Source organism: Zonotrichia albicollis, chromosome 5, assembly GCF_047830755.1.
Source record: "Zonotrichia albicollis isolate bZonAlb1 chromosome 5, bZonAlb1.hap1, whole genome shotgun sequence".
Taxonomy (NCBI): domain Eukaryota; kingdom Metazoa; phylum Chordata; class Aves; order Passeriformes; family Passerellidae; genus Zonotrichia; species Zonotrichia albicollis.
The window spans coordinates 46,876,079-46,893,886 of NC_133823.1; the positions used below are offsets into that span (position 1 = coordinate 46,876,079).

The 17,808-nt window shown below is 40.2% G+C and overlaps 1 protein-coding gene across 2 annotated transcripts in view; it reads left to right on the plus strand.

Annotated features, from left to right (window-relative positions):
* The first annotated feature begins 15,548 nt into the window (after window positions 1-15,548).
* PDS5A (PDS5 cohesin associated factor A) overlaps window positions 15,549-17,808 on the plus strand; it is a 77,257-nt gene continuing 74,997 nt past the window's right edge. The window contains exons 1-2 of one of the 2 annotated variants that reach the window (XM_074541587.1): window positions 15,549-15,818; window positions 16,610-16,780. In XM_074541587.1, coding sequence (XP_074397688.1) covers window positions 15,792-15,818; window positions 16,610-16,780 — 198 coding nt within the window. In that variant the 5' untranslated portion in view covers window positions 15,549-15,791. The remainder of the gene's footprint in view (window positions 15,819-16,609; window positions 16,781-17,808) is intronic. The other variant, XM_005490517.2, reaches the window with a different exon arrangement.

The following is a 17,808-nucleotide window of genomic DNA, read 5'->3' on the forward strand; positions in this document are numbered from 1 at the left end:
GGGCACTGGCAGATTTCTCACTGTCACAGTTAACACTGTAAATAGGAGGGATTTGATTTAAATAGGAAGGATTTTTTATTAGAAAATTATAATCACGTAATAGAGGCCTTTCAAATTTTCACACAACTTTTTCAAACAACAGCATAATCACCTATTATATATGCTGTTGATTTGGGTTGGAGTTTTTTTTTTCCATTCCTTTGCCTCTCCTTATGTCTGCACTTGGCTTGTTTTTACTTGGAGCGGCTTGAACATACAGCATGTAATCTGTGCTGCTTGGCTAAAGTGTTTAGTCTGGTCTTCACTGAATACTTTAGCAACAGATTTCCATTTTAGTTTCTTTAGTGCTGTCTTCTTAAAGTGAAAATACTTTAGTATGTTTTTGCTTTTGTTATAAATCACATTAAAGTAGTAATATTACCAGAGTGGAGCCATAGAACAAGGAAATGTCAGTCCCTTATAATGTTTCTGATTATCTACAGTTTACATCTACTCAGCAAATTGTAATTTCCTTTCTTCTACATTCAAAATGTCTTTATACTCCAAAAAAAAAATAGGTTTTGATTTGCAAGAACAATTTGCAGCTAAACTTTTGGCTTGAAGAGCATACTGGTGTGGCAAGAAAGACATGTTTAATTTTGCAAATTTTAAAGACTTGTTATTACTTACAGTAACATGTTAAATATACAATAAAAATACTGTAGGAAAAGACCTGAGGAATAAGTGTGCATTAAAAATTAATACCAGCTGCGGTGAATCTGAAATAAGTTATCTTTTCAGGAGCTTAAGGTACAGTTTTTATCATTATTCAGAACTTTGCTTTGGACGATTAATATATCAAAGCCCTTAACTATCATAGGTTTTTCCTTCCTTCAGAAAGGAGAGATGAAAAGAGACTTCATCTAGTTCCTGCAGAAACCATTTTCATAAAAGTTGATCCAGTCCCACAATGCTGTAATCCTCTTCCTAAGGAACCTTCCGCATTCCATTGCCAGCTTTAGGTTTCATTTACCATTGCAGAAACTAAAGAGTGTTAAAATTACAGCTATCCTTCCCTGGTTTTTTAAAAATCTATTTGCCTTTATGCTGATTTAAGATGTTTAACTTGGCTTCTTGGAATGTCTCTGTCTCCTGTTAATATTACTTTGTCCATGATCTTAGACTTCGTGTTCCTACAAAAGATAACTCTTCCCCTTTGCCAGAATGTGATTTCCAAAGTAGAAATTTAATTCCTTAAGAAAAAAAAAAAAAAAAAGAGGTAGAAGTTTTATAAAAATAAATGCGTGCAGAGTTCCTCACATACCTGTCTCTTCTTCTCCACCCATCTCTAGATTTAAGTCAAATGCGTAGTGAATGTTGGTGTTTATCTCCATTAAGAAACTCCCTATCTGGCTTCTATACTTGCAGGATATTGATCTTCTGTTCCATAAAGTAATCAATTGCAGAGTTAACTGAAAAAACAGGAAGATATCACTGCAGTAATATTAGTTATTTTACACATTCATTTTTTAATTCCAAATAGTGCAGATTTATTATATCTATATTAAAATAATGCCTCAATTCCCTCTATACAGGATTCTATTTCAGCATTATTTTAAACAGGAAAAAACAGTATTTAGAAGCAGCAGAAATCTAGATCATTAAGGCAGTTTTTGCCCCACTGAAGACAATAGCAAAAATTCTGCTGATATCAATAGAATTGCATTTTTAAGTAAACAGGTCACACCTATTCCAGTATTACCACTAATGAATACTAAAGAAGTCACTTAACAAATCAGTGCTTTGGTTCACCTATCCGTCAGTAAATTACCAAAGGAATTTATAACATTACCAGTGAAGGTTAATAATTGCAAATTTTCAAATTCTTGTTTAAACGCATGCTAAAGCAGCATATTACTAGTCTTCATTTAAAGTACCTGCACTTTAATGAGGTACTCCAGATATATTGCATAACAAAAATAAAATTTGCTCATTATGCCTGTTATGCTAAACGTCTCCAGAATATATGAACTATAAAGATGCTTTGATTTTGGGAAAGGAGGTGCAGAGAGATAATGACAATAACAGCTATTATCCAAGAATTGAAGGATTATACTGAATTGTATCTTCTCTGCAGGTATAGAGAATGAGGTCATGCTTATACAGCTGACAAAATCCTCACTGCTACAAGGACCTTCTGAATTTGGAATAAGCTCACACTACAGATTTGATTTGTGGTGAATCTGATTCCTGTATTGGATGTTCTCTGCTCTGCTGTTTTTATCAATCTGATGTGTCAAATTCAATAGATACCAAAAATCCACCTTAGTCTGTTTAAACTGCAGAAATGGAGAAGAAACAATCCTTAATATGCTACCTTGGCATATGATAAAAAGTAATAAGCTGACTTTGATTGTAACTGTCATATTTTTATTTGTTGAATATCACTTTATTTTTTAAAACTGTATTGATCCTATCCTATGGTAAATTTAATATCAGATATCTTAGTGATCTGCATATTTAAATGGCTTAAGAACAAGATTAGCAGTAAAATTGCATTTCTGTGTTATTTTTTAAAACTGATTTCATGTGTATCACTGCAGGAATTAGACTTACCAGGAAAAAAAATTAATAATCATTGATGCTTCTGCAACCTCTACCATTCCCAAAATGTTTTGTTAAAAAACCAAAACAACAAAACCATGGGAGATTCACCTAATACATCTCCATCAAACAAAATGCAACAGCTACTTAACTATGCCATGCAATAACACAGAGTAGTTAATAGGCAGTTACTATCCATCTGAAATGGTCAGCAGGGTGCTGTTATCTAAAGTGGAATTTGACCAGAATTTGAAAGTTTACTTATTGTTTTTTTACAAAACAGTTGTTTTCTGCTGATTAAGATAGAGGACACTTCCACAAACAGTATCGTTAATGGCTCCATTCATTCCTAAAGCCAGAGCTGTAAGAACAAAACTGCCCCAGGACAGGAAATCTCCAGGTTTCCAATCCACAAGGTATCTGCCTTCAGGCAGTTGTTAATAGGACAGGCACAGCTGCAGAAGAAATGTCACCGATTTTGAACTGGGCTAAAATATTCTATATTAAGACAGAACTAACATAATTCAAGAATTTGCAGTGACGCTTCAGCATTTTATGTTCTTGGGCAGCAGAGCTTCTCCTGGGATATCTTAATAAGAGCCAAATCCCTAGCATAAGTGATAGCAACTGAATCCAAATAATTCCATGTTGGACTTTGTCTTCACTAAGGAAAACTTAGTGTAGAGGCAGAAAGGAAAAGAAGCTTGTTTCATTTAGTTAGAACAATATCTCATTATATGTATTAGATGGTTAAAATAATCTTATGCTCCTACCCGTTTACCTTCATCAAGATAGCATGTAATAACTACAAACTACCTTGTTCATATTAGGATTTTATCACTTTAAGGTACTCTGTATCTCCTAAACTAAATATTTTCCTTAGAGCAAACAAGATGCATTTCCTCAAATATATTAATTCCCAAGTTTACTTAATGTACACATCAACCTGAGATGCAGAAATAAACACTTGGAAACAAACAATTTAAAATGTCAATTTGAAAGAAAAGGAAAAAAAACCCTGTTATTATTTTCTTTCAACTATGTAATACTATAAGTAAAATTTAGTTGATGTATTTTTGTATTTTATGGGTTTTGTGATATCAAGTTATTAGTCCATTTCACATTACTAAATTTTGGGGAAAAAGTAATTAAAACTCTTCTAAATAAAAACTAGTACTTTCATTGTACTGAAAATTTTGAGGTGTCTTGTTTGCTCTGATTCAGAAATTTTAAATGTTAACATATTGGACCTTGTTGCAGGATAGAATTTCTAAGTAGATCTAATATTCAGTACAAGCCTGAATCTTTGGCAAGTTCCAATCATTTATTAATGTTACTCTAATGAAAAAATGCTTTTACCTGTCAAGACAGACTGTATTCCATTGCCCATGCAATTCATTTACCATAAGTTAATTGCTTGCCAATCACATGTGATTTAAGGACCTGTTTTCTTCACAGTGACTGACCTTCAATTAATGTAAAATTAAAACAATATAAAAATGTATTTTATTTCTTTCCCAAAATAGCTTCATAGAGGCCTTATTCTCAAGTACAGATATGTACAATACATATCCTATTGAGACATGAATATTTTACAAAATTTTCTGATACCACAACCCAATGGCTTCAAAATTCTACAATATATAAATATCTTGCAGGTATCCTGCTTAGTGTCAGTTTACCTCACCATTTGTTACACAAAAGCTGCTAGTTACAGCAATCCTTGTGCTTGACATCTGTTACAAACATCTGTGGATTACTCCAACTGCTTGTAAAAATGAATTAGGGAACTTGTTATGGTCTAAAACCACTAGCACTTATTTATTAATTAGATTTCAGTAACTAGTTTCTGAACTTGAATAACTTGTATGCCAGATGTCTTATGCTGAAACAAGAAGCCAAGGAGATGGGGGAAGGGAGCAGCAAGTCAGTGATGTGCATTTAAAAACAGCTGTGTAGACTACCATTTTTAAAGAAAATTCTTTGTTTATTATGTGCCTCTTTGTAACTGTCACATGATAGAATCTAATTATTTAGCTAGGAAATGAACAGATAGCTGTTTGGGTGCTGCTGAATGGGGAAGGCCTTCTTTAGCTTTCCTGTAAATTCTGACCCCATTGGATTTTTTTTTAGTCCCTTTAAAATCCACCTATCACTTCTATTTTTTAACATTTCATACCCTCTCTCACTGGAAACAGGGCCACATTCTTTCCCAGTGAATAGCACCAGCAACAAAAGAAACTCAAATTTAGAAAGCCACAGACCATCTTACAGTTTCAGCAACATAAAAGGACAGTTGCTCCTTCTAACAGGACAGTCTACATTTTCCTGTTTATTTAAGGACTAGGCAAAAATTAGTTAGCTTGTACCTGTCAAAATCATGACAATTCCAAGTTGAAAGAATGAGGGAATCATATCTTAAGACAAGCTCCACTCCACCCTGCTCTAGCTTATGACATTCAGATTGGTATCTGCAACCTGATACACACAATTCAGGATGGAGCAGAAGTGGTGTCATTTGGATCTGGGCCCATCTGTAATAGATAACTTATTAAAAACCCAGGCAAACAAACAAACCAACCCCAAACAAAAACAGTTGATACAACCGGCATGAAAACATGGTTAAGCTTTTTTCAAATAGATGATCAAACACCGAACTCTTTCAACTGCCTTATTCCTCTGATTACATTCCCCAAGATCTGGAAGAATGAACCAGCGAACGTAAAAGAACATTGAAAGAGGAGTAGTTTGTATTTTCTATGTAGTTCTTCAATTTCTGAGTTGGGCATTTCTTCTTCTGTACAGTGGTGATGGTTAGGAGACAAAAATGTGTACCTTAAAACTTCAATGAGAGTTTTTATTATGAACTTGCATATTTTCTATGTACAAAAAATAAATTAAATATACTACACGGTAGAAGAGTAGAAAAGGGGTACTCTATATTACACATTCAGCAGAACAAATTGCCAATTTCCCCTCATCAATTGTGCTGGGTTTGGGTGGGGTAGAGTTAATTTTTTCTACAGTGGCTGGTATGGGGCTGTGTCTTGGATTTGTGCTGAAAGCAGGGTTGATAATACAACAGGTTGATAATACAACTGATTTTGTTACTGCTGAGCAGCCCTTACACAGTGTCAAGATACCTTCTGTGAGGAGGCTGGAGGTGCACAAGGTGTTGGGAAAGGACACAGGGGGAGCAGCTGACCCCAGCTGGCCGAAGGGATTTTCCAGACCATACAGTGACATCCTCAGTATTTAAAGCAGGAGGAAGAACAAGAAAGGGGGGCACATTTTGAGTGATGGTGTTTGTACTTCCCAAATACACGTGGTGAAGCCTTGATTTCCTAGGGATGGCTGAACACCTGTGTGCCCATGGGAAGCATTAAATGGATTCCTTTTCTTTGCTCGTGTATGAGGCTTTTGCTTTACCTAGTAAACTGTCTTTATCCCAGCCCATGAGTTTTCTCACTTTTACCCATCCAATTCTCTTTCCCATTAGCTGTGAGAGAATGATTGAGCAGCTGCCTGGGACTTGTTGCTGGCTGGGGTTAAACCACAACATCCATTACATGTTGGTAATTATTTTCCTCAGCAGCATTATGCAGTTTGTGACTCTGACAACTCTTAAAGATGCATGTTTTTGGACTTTCCTAGTTATTTCTGATTATACATGTACTTTTCAAATTCAGCAGTTATAAAAGGCACATACAAGTAAATGTATCTAAATTATGTTTAAACCCATTAATGGGATGAAATAGAAAGCAAATATTTCCATAATTGAAGCTTGTTTCATCTATTTTTCAAAACTTTACACTGTAAGGTTTACTGCTTTAGTGACTGCAGCCACTATCACAAATATGTTCTTCCCAGGTCTCAGCAAGAAGACAAACCATGCAGCATCAGAACAGCAAGCAGGACATTTGCATATAGAAATAAAAGCTCCCAATATATTTTGATGTAGCTCTCTAGATGACCTGAAATTCCCCTTCACGTGTAAACAGGGGGCAAAAGAAATCCACAACAATCTTCATTTTAACTTTGAAATTTAATGGTATCCTCTGATTTTTAAAATCTTCTCACAAGTTTGTTCAGCTAGTTTCCAAAGAGATTATTATAGTGGCTGTTAAATATGGAGACCCAAAATCAAAATTGAAAGGAACCTTTATATTAAATAAATAGAACTGTACGTGTGACTTGTTTTAAGATATATAACAGAACATTTAATTATATTGTTCTTAGAATTTGGCTTCTCCAGTTCATCTTGAATTTGGCAAAATTGTACTTACAGATAAATAATGATATTTAAAAGATACTTACAATTCACTCAGCGCTACTTATTTCAGCTTCTATGTCTGCATTTTTTGTTTGCTCACATGAAACTCCTGCTGCCCAGCCAGCTGCAGATTTTCTACTACATGTGTTCATCTTTGCTCATTCCATTTCTCCTGTTCATTCACACCTTTTCCTGAGTTCCCATTTCCTGCACGCAGCAGCAGGTCAATGGACAATTCTCTTAGAAAGGAACAGAGAGACAAACACCAAAATAAGGCATTGGTAAGACAGAAAAAATATTACTGCAAGTTTGCTTAAATTTGGGAAAATATAGAGGTTTTGGGGGTTTTTTTGCTCATAGATTTTGTCAGCATTTGTGCACTTCTTTTAGTGTTATTTTGTACCTGCTATATGAAGGAGCTTCCTTTAGGGGATTTAAGGATCTATTTCTTTCCTCCCTTAGGAGTAACATTATTCTGTTCTTGCTATATTCAGAATCTGATAGACTTGTCAACATGTTTTTTCATTTAAATCAAAAAATTCATGCCTAACAGTGCATTCAGGCAGCTGAATGATACTGAAAATGGATGAAAAATATGGTTCACTCCAGTTTTCTTCTGAATTAGAGGTGGCTGCTGAGCAGATCTTGAAGGTTTAAAAATTGATTAAACATAGGTCAATGGCATTTCATAAACAAAACCTAACTACATCTAAAATAGTGACTTAAATGTTCACATGGTGGCTAAAAGTCTTTTTCTGGCTTATTAAAGGATTTTGATAAAGGAAGTTTAAAATTTTAGCAAGTGCTTCCCTGAAAATAGAAATGATTAGGTATAAGTATGCAGTGTCTGGAAGATAAAAAGCACAGTACAGAGATATACTTAAGAAAGCAAGTGTTTATGTGCTTGATACAGTGTAGTTATAGTATATTACACAGAGTACACATGAGCTGCCTTGCCAAATTCAGATAGCCTATAAATAGTGGTATTAGATGCTGGTGAAATCCTAGGTGGATACATACCAGTCTACTTTACAAACAGCAATCCCTCTGCTGGCATTAGTATCACCTTCATTGATCACTGCATCATCATGGACTTTTTTATATTGCATCATCAAGAATTTTTGGCTAAAAACCTCTATGTGGTTAACACAGTTTTTATATTACTAAGCATTTTTGTTAAGACTATACTTTTCTCATTTCTCTATTTACTCGTCCTTTGTCTAGGTTACTTCTGGCTTTGTCTACTCAATACTTGAAATTCTGTGCTCACTTCAGACACCAATTCAATGTCTGCTTTGTCAAGCACCCACACAAGTACTGGCTCAACCAACCTTATTTGGCATCTCTGCTGCCACATGTCCTAAATTCAGGAAAATCTTCTTCCACTGATAGTCAGTATTCCCTGCTGCTGGATCCCTATGTTGTCAGTGTGCTGCCACTCTCATGCTGGCTGATGATCTGGATGCAAACATCCAGTGCATTAACTGAAGTAGAATTGTAAGGATGAAGTGACTGAAGCAGCACAAACCAAAGAAGTAATTCTATTTCATAAATTCAAATGCCAATTGTTCTGTATGAGGGTTTGAAATTCCAGGTTTCATATTCAGGTTCCAAAATGGCATAGTGGTGTAATGTTTTAATGATTATCCCCTTGAGCCATTCATGGAACACATTGACTGGATCATCATTAGTTGCTCCCCTAGTGCATAAACCTATATGATCAATATATTTCCTGACTTTGTTCAAAGGCAAACTGTAATGATTCTATTGCTCACACAGTCATACACACACACTTTGATGCTTCCCTGTGTTTGACAAATGCAACCCTTTTTTAAGCCTCTGAATACACCACATAACCTATCCATCAATGTGAAATGACCCCGTCATTAGAGCACAGCTCTGAGGCTGCACATCCATTCATCAAATGTCTTTCTTTGACCATAATGGTAAATTCCAAGTTCATATTAATTTGTAAAATTTCATATCATTCTTTTCTTTACTGCAAGCAGCAGACATTATCTGTTGGAAGAATTAGCAACAGCAGCATCATGAAAACAATCAATACTTTTCACAAAAGAGCCTCTTAATCAGAACTTGTTAGTACCACACATGTTCTCATTTTTTAATAGATCATAGGACAGTTCTTATTTAATGGGGCAGCCGGAGAAACTCATTGTTTTACCTCCAGAAAACAGCTGCCATGGGCTAAATATACTGCCAAACTTTCCCAATTTTCCCAGTAGCATTTCCTCTAAGCACTCAGAATTTCCCCAAATCTGCCTTGTTATTTGAAAAATTACGAAGTGAATATTAAGAACCATGTGCTACTATTAAAATGAAGGTAACTGCAAATTTCCTTGTAGCCTGACTGAGACAAAAAAAAAAAAAAAAACCTTAGAAAGACTTCACAGAATGGAAAAGTTGAGTTTGAAATGGACTTCTTTTTAATGACCTTCAGCTGATGACACAGCACTGTCACAACCACATCTGCTGTCCACCAAGTATTAGAAAGACACTAAAAGGCTAATGAAAAACAGAGGGTATTCTTGAGTATGCCATAAATAAAATAACCTTACTTAATAAAAATAGTGTATTAGCTGGCTTCATTATTAGTGGTCTAGCTATAAAGATTGTTCATAAATTCAGTTTATCTGGGATCAAATTTACCCAATCAGAACCTGTCCAATAGAAACTAGAAAATTTTGAAGAATAGTTGATCCATTCTTGGCTTTGCTTATAAAAGCCTGGAAAAAAAAAATCACCATGGAAGTAGAAACATTTGACTGGTGAAATGTCTAATTTTTTGCCGTAGCAACTTATCAATGTGACTTCTGAGAAATTATTGACTGTGACAAAGAAAATTGAAGCTTTTGCGATATGGTGCAAGCAAAGACATCTTCTGGACAGAAAGGATGATAAATGCACATATTAAATATATTATTGGAGAAAAGTAGACTTGGTTGTCAGAAATGAATAGGTGTAAATGTATGTGCTTTGGACACATCAGGAGCAGAGATGGAAATAACCTTGAGAATGTAATTATGGAGTGAATGGTGACAAGTCATCATAATTGAGAGCAGCTAGAAAGGAGGTGGATAGATGACATGCAGTAGGCTGCTGTAACTTCAGTTTCTGAATGTTCAAAACTAGCAGTAGATCATGGAGGCTTCTAAAAATTCTCCTGTGAAATCACCAATCTGCAGCTGCCAATAAATTGATTTTACTTTACTTGCAAGCAAATGAAAGAAGCACAGTCATTCTGTCAATAGAGTGGTTTGTAAATTAAAAATGTATTCATAAATATATACTTTTTCACAATGGCTTAAATGTTATGTACAGTGACAATCCTTGCCATTTCTGAATGAATATATAGTCTTGAGATATATATATATCATGTATGATATTTATGTGTGTGTGTGTGTGTGTGTGTGTGTGTGTGCATTTATATGCTGGGGAATGAACGAATCAAGAGCAGCCCTGTGCAAAAACCGTTTGGTGATGCTGTGGGTGAGAGGCTGGACATGACCCAGCCATGGGCACTCCCAGCCCAGAGAGCCAAAGGTGCCCTGGGCTGCATCCAGAGCCCCGTGGGCAGCAGGGGAGGGAGGGGATTCTGCCCCTCTGCTCTGCTCTGCTCTGCTCTGCTCTGGTGAGACCCCACCTGCAGGGCTCAAGCCAGCTCTGGGGGCACAGCACAGGAAGAACTTGGATCTCTTGGAACTGGTCCAGAGAAAGGCCATGATGATGATCAGAGGGCTGGAGCATCTTTCCTGTGAGGAAAGGCTGAGATCTGGGATTATTCAGCCTGAAAGAAGACTCCAGGGTAACCTTGTAACAGCCTTCCAGTACCTAAAGGGGACTTAAAAGAATGATGGTGACAGACTTTTTAGCAGAACCTGTTGTGATAAGACAACCAAGAGGTGTAGATTTAGTCTAGATATAGGGAAAATATTTTTTACCAGGAGGGTGCTGAAACACTGGAACAGGTTGCTCAGAAAGGTTATGAATGTCTCGTCCATGGTAACATTCAAGGTCACTCTGGACAGGGCTTGGAGCAACCTGATCTAGTTGGAGATGTCCCTTCTTACTGCAGGAGGGCTGGACTGACTAGATGACCTTTAAAGTCCCTTTCTAACCTAGCTATTCTATAATTCTATGATAACTGCCCTATTTCCAAGCATGATTCATAGTAAAGACATTTTTAGGCAGCACATGGAGAAGCCTTCCTTACCAAAACCAGAGCAAAAATAACATTTAGACAAATCATGGCCAGGGATCAGTTTTAAAAGAGTTTATCATCCATACAGTATTTGGTCCTTCCCTTTATTCAGAACTGGTACTACTCAATGAAGACACAGTGAGCTGTGGGACTCTTCCACAGGAGCACTTTGTGTCTCCATTTGATTTGTCTTTATAATATCATACACATAAGTCCTCCTGCCCCCTTTTATAGATTTTTATCTTGTGAATGTAGAAAATGGGAGATACACAAGTCCCTGGTTTTCTAACAAAGCTCACTTTCTGGGCTATTCTAAGAGTAATTTCACTGTAAATACCCCCTGGAATGGAACACCTTTTGGAGCTTTTTCATTACAGCAATGCACATTGTCAAGAAACTCACCTCTGACCCACCTCAATTTACAGCAGATGTAAAATATATCAATAATAAAAATAGGTAGTTATAACAATTAGGTGGTGTTTTCAAAGATATGTTATACTGCAATGACAGATATTATTTATTGCAGTTCACAACACAGTGTCATGTCTTAATGTCACTGTTTACTTCATAGTCATTGTTACTGTCCGTGTTTACTGCATTAATAAAGACCTGAGGAGAACCACTAAGCAGTTCCTGGAAACATGTGAGCATAGCTTAATTTAATCAACATGAATTTAAGCATTTTCTGTGCTTGAAGTAATCACCCTGTACTCTCTTCTGTTTCACCCAAAAAGTGTTTTGTTCTGAAAACCCTTTTTGGTGCATCATTTTCCCTACCAGTAAAAACACATTTTTCCTTTCTTGATCCTTTCCTTGAACCTGTCCTATCACAATACAAAGAAAGAAGCAACTCACAAGGTTGCCCCACAGGTGTTTGGCACCCTTTATTTCAGTTTGTTTATGAATAACACTTGCAAACATAGTCTAAAATACAATCAAAACAAACAAGAGCAGATCGGAGCAAATACATTCCAATAAAAGTAAAGTGAGTGAAGGTAATAAAATTCTGATGCAAACAGTAAAATCTGGGTAAAGATTAAAGGACTCAGTGATATTATTACACAGAGCCATTCAGTAAAACCCAAGGGATCATGTGAACCTGGCTACAGCTGTACAAGCACGGTCCAAGTCAGATCTCAGCTGCTTGCTGAAATTAGAAGGGTGAAGGTCAAACAAGCAAAAGCAACAAACCAGACACTAGCAGCTGTAATTGTATCTGATAAGAGCAGATTTCAGGACTATTCAGATTAAGGAGTACCACAGGTCAGATTATCTGAAGCTTTTATGCTTTTACATTCTGAAAATGCCATGCATATATTCAAGCTAATTGGCAGTTAGGTGTTCATTCATACGTCCCTTAATTGGGTGTGATACCAGAACTACATGCTCTGTTTCAGCACTTTAGAATTTCAAACGGTGCAGAAGTACAAATCCCACTGCTTCTTTTCTGAGAAAAGATAGAACCATTGCCTAATCAGCCCATGATTACAGAATTTGCACCTACTCCTCTCAGCCACTTTGCTGATATGATTTGTCCAAGACTCACTCAAAACACTACATATCTGGCTAACATACTGCTGACTAATCACTCATTAGCTGTGAAAGCAGGAATCTTGTGTGAACTCCTTGATAATCAGCCTTACACTGATGCCTTTCAAGACTTTCTGTGTTATTCTAACTTCACTATTTATCTGAAATCTGCAAGAAGACAGAGAGGTCTTGATCCACAACTGAGAGTACTTCAGTGTGGAGATTCACAAAGAACTTGCATAAATTGAAACAGAATTTTAATTGAATGAGCAAACCTTGCTTGGCACGCTCAAGTCAAATCTTTGAATTGCCTTGTCTAACTACATGCTACATTCTGTGGAGGGATAGAATGTAAGAAAATATAGTGCAGAAGGTAATCTCACACCTGAGGAGTTGCAGCTGTACCAACCACCAAAGATTAGGAACAGTGCTGTCCTTAACAGGCCACAGCTGTGTCCAATAATACAACGAGTGCTACAAAAGAGTGGGGTAGCTGGGTGAGGAGAGTTGGAGTTTGCTGGCTGTGCTGAGGAGATGTCTGTGAGACAGCACTGAGAAGGTATGGGCGCTTTGCGATAGGATGACAACAACCTTCAATGTACGTATTCCTTACGATGCAAGGCTTTATCTTATTCTTTGATGAAAAATAAAAGTGATTAGAAGCACATCCTAGAGGCTTTGCACTGTGTTTGTCTTTAACTTAGACTAAAAGCAAGTTGTGGGAGAGTAGGCCTTGACCATGATGTTCTTAATCCTACTTCACAACCCACTGTATTAACAATTCTAAGTAAAGATGGTGTCAGTTTGTGAAAAAAAATCTTGTGACTACAAGATTACAACAAGTTATGATATTGTAGATCACACCAATGGTATACATAAAACAGTGCTTTTCAATATCAGCTGAAGGCTATTTGAAAACAAATATTAAAATCCATGAAGTTCAGAGACCTAGGTGAAATTTCTGGAATGCAAAACCTGTAGTACTTCAATTCTGCCCAAGGAGAAGTCTGCCTAACATCTTTCTAGCTCTATGTTGGGTTCATAAAAAAACCTTAGCAATGGACTCTTTAAATTTATTTCTTCCATTATTTTTACTGACTTAGATTCTGTCTTCTATATAAACTGAAACATATAGGTTTTTGATATATACTTTATTTAGTTACAGAACATTATTCTAGGATTTCTTTCTAATTTATTCTGCTAAAAGAAGTGTATTAAAAATAAGGAACCTACACCAAATGGTTTATATTAGTAATTTGATTGGAGAAGGAAGTACCTTATGTAACAAATTAAGGATAGAAGACCCAAATATGTTCAATGTATGTAAGTTCTGAGAGTACCTCTAATTTGATTGACAACAAATTAAAGTTGATAGCTAGTCTGAGTCCTTACATGTTAAGGCAAATCGAAGTGGCCCCTTTAGTTTAGATTCAGAAAAAAAATGACATGCTTTGGCTTTATTTATTTACTAAAATCAGTACAACGTTAAGGTCACCTGTCTATTGTGAATGCCCAAATCAATCGATCCCTAAGCTTGGAGAGAATAATTTCATCTAAGTCTGGATTCACAGCCAGATTTAAATGTCTGGTCTGATGCATCCTTCTAAATTTCAAAATCAGTGTCTGAGATTCTCCAAGTGTTCATTGCAACCCTCAGTCACTTTCACTATAATCGTTCTAAGCTGGTTTCCTAGAGGCTGTGGACATTCAATGCTTTAACTCCCCTAGGACAACACTGCAGGGAGACAAGGAACGCAAATACAGGAGAGCAATTTCCTATCCACATGCTATTACACCCGATGTTCCAAAAAGCTTCTCAGTCTTTGTACGTTTTCCACCAGCACCTTGTAAAGCTGGAATTTGGCATACTTCACCATGCTCTTACTTACCCCTTTCCCATCCTGTCCCATTCTCTCCTCTCACCCTCCTGCATCTGTCCTTTGCCACTGCTGTGCCATGCTAGCCCACCCTGCTGTGCCTGGCTGGGCTCCTGCTGTACCTGTGCAACCCCCATGGAGAGAAACACCCCTCCGTGGAGATGGTCCTGACCTCCTACCTTCAATTTGCTCTGAAGAAAATTCATTGGAGATGTCCAAAATAAAATCTGAAATTAGTCTTGATCAGCTAGAAGTTATCTTTCAGCTGTCACATACCTTCTCTGAACAGTACGGGCATCTAAAAAACATTTCATAGCCACCTACGCTTCAGACAGGGTACATACTGCAGATTCAAAACAGACAGATATATCCCACTTTGCTATTGACTTTCCAGACATACCCCATCCCTTGGCAATATGAATATTAAATTACAAAGACATTTTGCATGGAAGGAGTTCCTGAGTTGGCTGGCGAGGGCTCCTTTGGTCTGCATATTCAAGTTTCTCCTTAAGATTTATAACCGAAGTGTGGATACTCTCTTTCCCCTCATCTGCCTGAAGGAGGACTGCTCACTCTCGCCTGCCCCCGCACTCTCCGCGCCACCCCACACGCCGTTTCCGCACACAGTCTTCTCCATCGCGCTGACCAGGCCCCACACGCCTGAGGGACCGGCCAGCCATGAGCGGCCCGGGCTCCGTAAGGAAGCAGCAAAGTAACTGTCGCCTTCCCGCCCTGCAGCCAGGACCCCGCAGCCTCGCTCGCTGACACCGCCGGCAGCCGGGCATCGCCGCTCGGCGCCAGCCGTGCCCTCGCCGCCCCGGCGGAGCCTGCCCGGCCCGGCCGCTCCGGGGGCTTTAGGCGCCAAGCTGAGGCAACGCCGCGCTGCCCGCGCCCGGCACTACCCGGCGCCCTGCGCGGGGCTCCTCGCGGTGCCAGACTCACTGGGCGGCCTCGCCCTCTGCCCGGGGCGGGGGCTGGGGGCTCCTGGCGGGGCGTCGCCGCCAGCCGCGGGCGGGCAGGGGAAGGGGAAGGGGCGGGGGCGGCGCGGAGGCTCCTCCCGGGCTGCGCTTCCCTGGGCGGGCGGAGAGCGGCGCTGGGTCCCCGCGGCGCACGCTCCGCCCGAGCCTCCCCCTCTCCCGGCCGCCGCCGCCGCCGCTGCTGCCGCCACCGAGCCGCTCCCCCTCCCCCAGCCAGCGCTCCCGAGCAGGAGCTGCCGCGCCGCGGAGCAGGAGGCGGCGGGAGCGCCCAGGGCAGCGGCCGGCGGGGTGGCGGCGGAGCGGCGAGCACCACCCGGCACGGAGGCTGCTCAATGCTGCACCTTCCGGAGCTGCATGAGGTAAAGGCGGCTCCGGGTCCCGCTTCCCCCCGTGCTCGCTCCCCGCTCCCCACGGCCGCGGGGGTGTGTGCGCGGAGCCGGGGCTGCGGGGGGCTCTTTGTGGGCCCGGCCGAATGCGGGGCGGCGGGGCGGGTGGAGGGGGGGTGCGGGGCGAGGGCTGAGGGGACATGAAGTTGCGGGAACAAATGGAAAGTGGCGAGTGGCCGGGCCCCCTCCCCGGAGGGGCTCCCGGAGGCGCGGGAGGGCGGGTGGGGGGCTCTGAGGGAACGGGGGCGTCGCGGGGGGGTTTTGTTTGCGCTCGCCGCCGCCTCCCTCTCTTCCTCCCTCCCTCCCCCTCTCCTGTTGGCTTCTCTGCCTCCCGATAGTTTTGAGGCCTAACTGTTTAGGCCTCGTCTCCCGGCTCCGGGGCCGGTGTGCCGGCTCCGAACCACCCCCTGGGGCCGGAACGGCGTCCCCGGCCCACCCCCCGGGCCGTAAGGGGCCCTCGGCCGCGGGGTGTCCCTCGATTGGGCCCCAAATTTCATTGTAAAACCGTCGGCTGCGAACTAACAGTGTTGGGCTGGAGCAGCCCCGCAATGAAAGGAGGCGCCGGAGGGGAGCGGGCAGGCCCGAGCCGCGGGGAGCGGCGGCGGGCCGGGCCGCGCTCCCGCCGGGATGCGGCGGGGGCAGCGCTGGGGGGCGCGGCCGGCGGGGCGATAGCCGGGGCCTTCGGCGAATTGAGGGTGAGGAATGGAAAAAGAGGGTTAGAAAGTCGTTTCTATTCTGCTGAACTTTTGTTTTCTGACCGATAGAGGCCGGTAGAGGACTGTGGAGACGGAAAGTTTATAACCAGCAGCGCCAGGATGGACTTCCCTGCTACCCAACCAAAACCTGCTGCCGACGGTAAAATCATCTACTATCCTCCTGGAGTGAAGGAGATTACGGACAAAATTACCAACGATGAGGTTGTTAAACGATTAAAGGTGAGCAATTCTATCCACCACCCCCCTCCCTGAAACTTTTACTTGTTAAGGTAAACATTTTATCACTGCGATGGAGAACTGCCAGAGTTTTGTTGTCCTTCCTGCCTGCAGACCTTTAAGGGAATATGACTTCATTGTTTTTCTTTAAAAGTGGAGGACCCATTTTCCCCATTTTTCGTAATTCATTACTGTTGTCTTGTGAGTCCTCTCAATGCTGGAATTGCTACATTTACTGCTAATTTGTACATGAAACATATCCATAGTTTAGAGGAGAGGTCTGAAGTGTAATCACAAGTAATAATTACAGGATATGCTAGCAAAATTTTTTGGCAAGCTAGGTGGTGCTTTGGGTTCCGGCATTTGAAGAAAGTGTAGTTGAGTGGAGGAAGCAAGTAGGCCTACGTAAGGGTAATTTTGATTGAAAAGATCACACTGTTTGCCAAAAACAAAGCTTAATTTCTGGAGTTTATGGATGGAATTTTGAAGTAGTTTCAAATGTAAAACCTGCCTCAGATTTTTTAACTTAGTGTAATGCATACTGGTTTTTTCCCATTTAGTATAATTGACAAAATTGCTAAATTTTCTTGAGCAAAAGGGATTGTTAGAAAAGCATCTTCTCTGTTTGACAGCATCCTGGCGGAGTGCAAGTCTTGCCTCTTTTTTATTTTATTAATCCCTTCTTCCACTGGAAAAAATTGCTACTGTGCTACAGTAGGATTATTTCTTAAGTCCATGCTGAAAATAGAGAATTAAGTTGAGCATTGATCAAATATTGACACAGCTCGTTTGTTAACACCATGGTCTTTGGACCAAAGGTTTTTGTAACCTAGGATTTGGTCCTGTGCCAGGGTGGAGTAATAATTTTTAGAGATTGGAAATACTCTATCATCTGATGATCTGTTTCCTATGACAGCAGTGACTCCACAAAGACTGAAAAATAGAAATCATGGTCTGGGCTGGTCAGTTAGTACATTGAAAAGTTTTCTTAGCTATACATGTGAGGAGAACATAGGCTTTGTGCTTTGTTT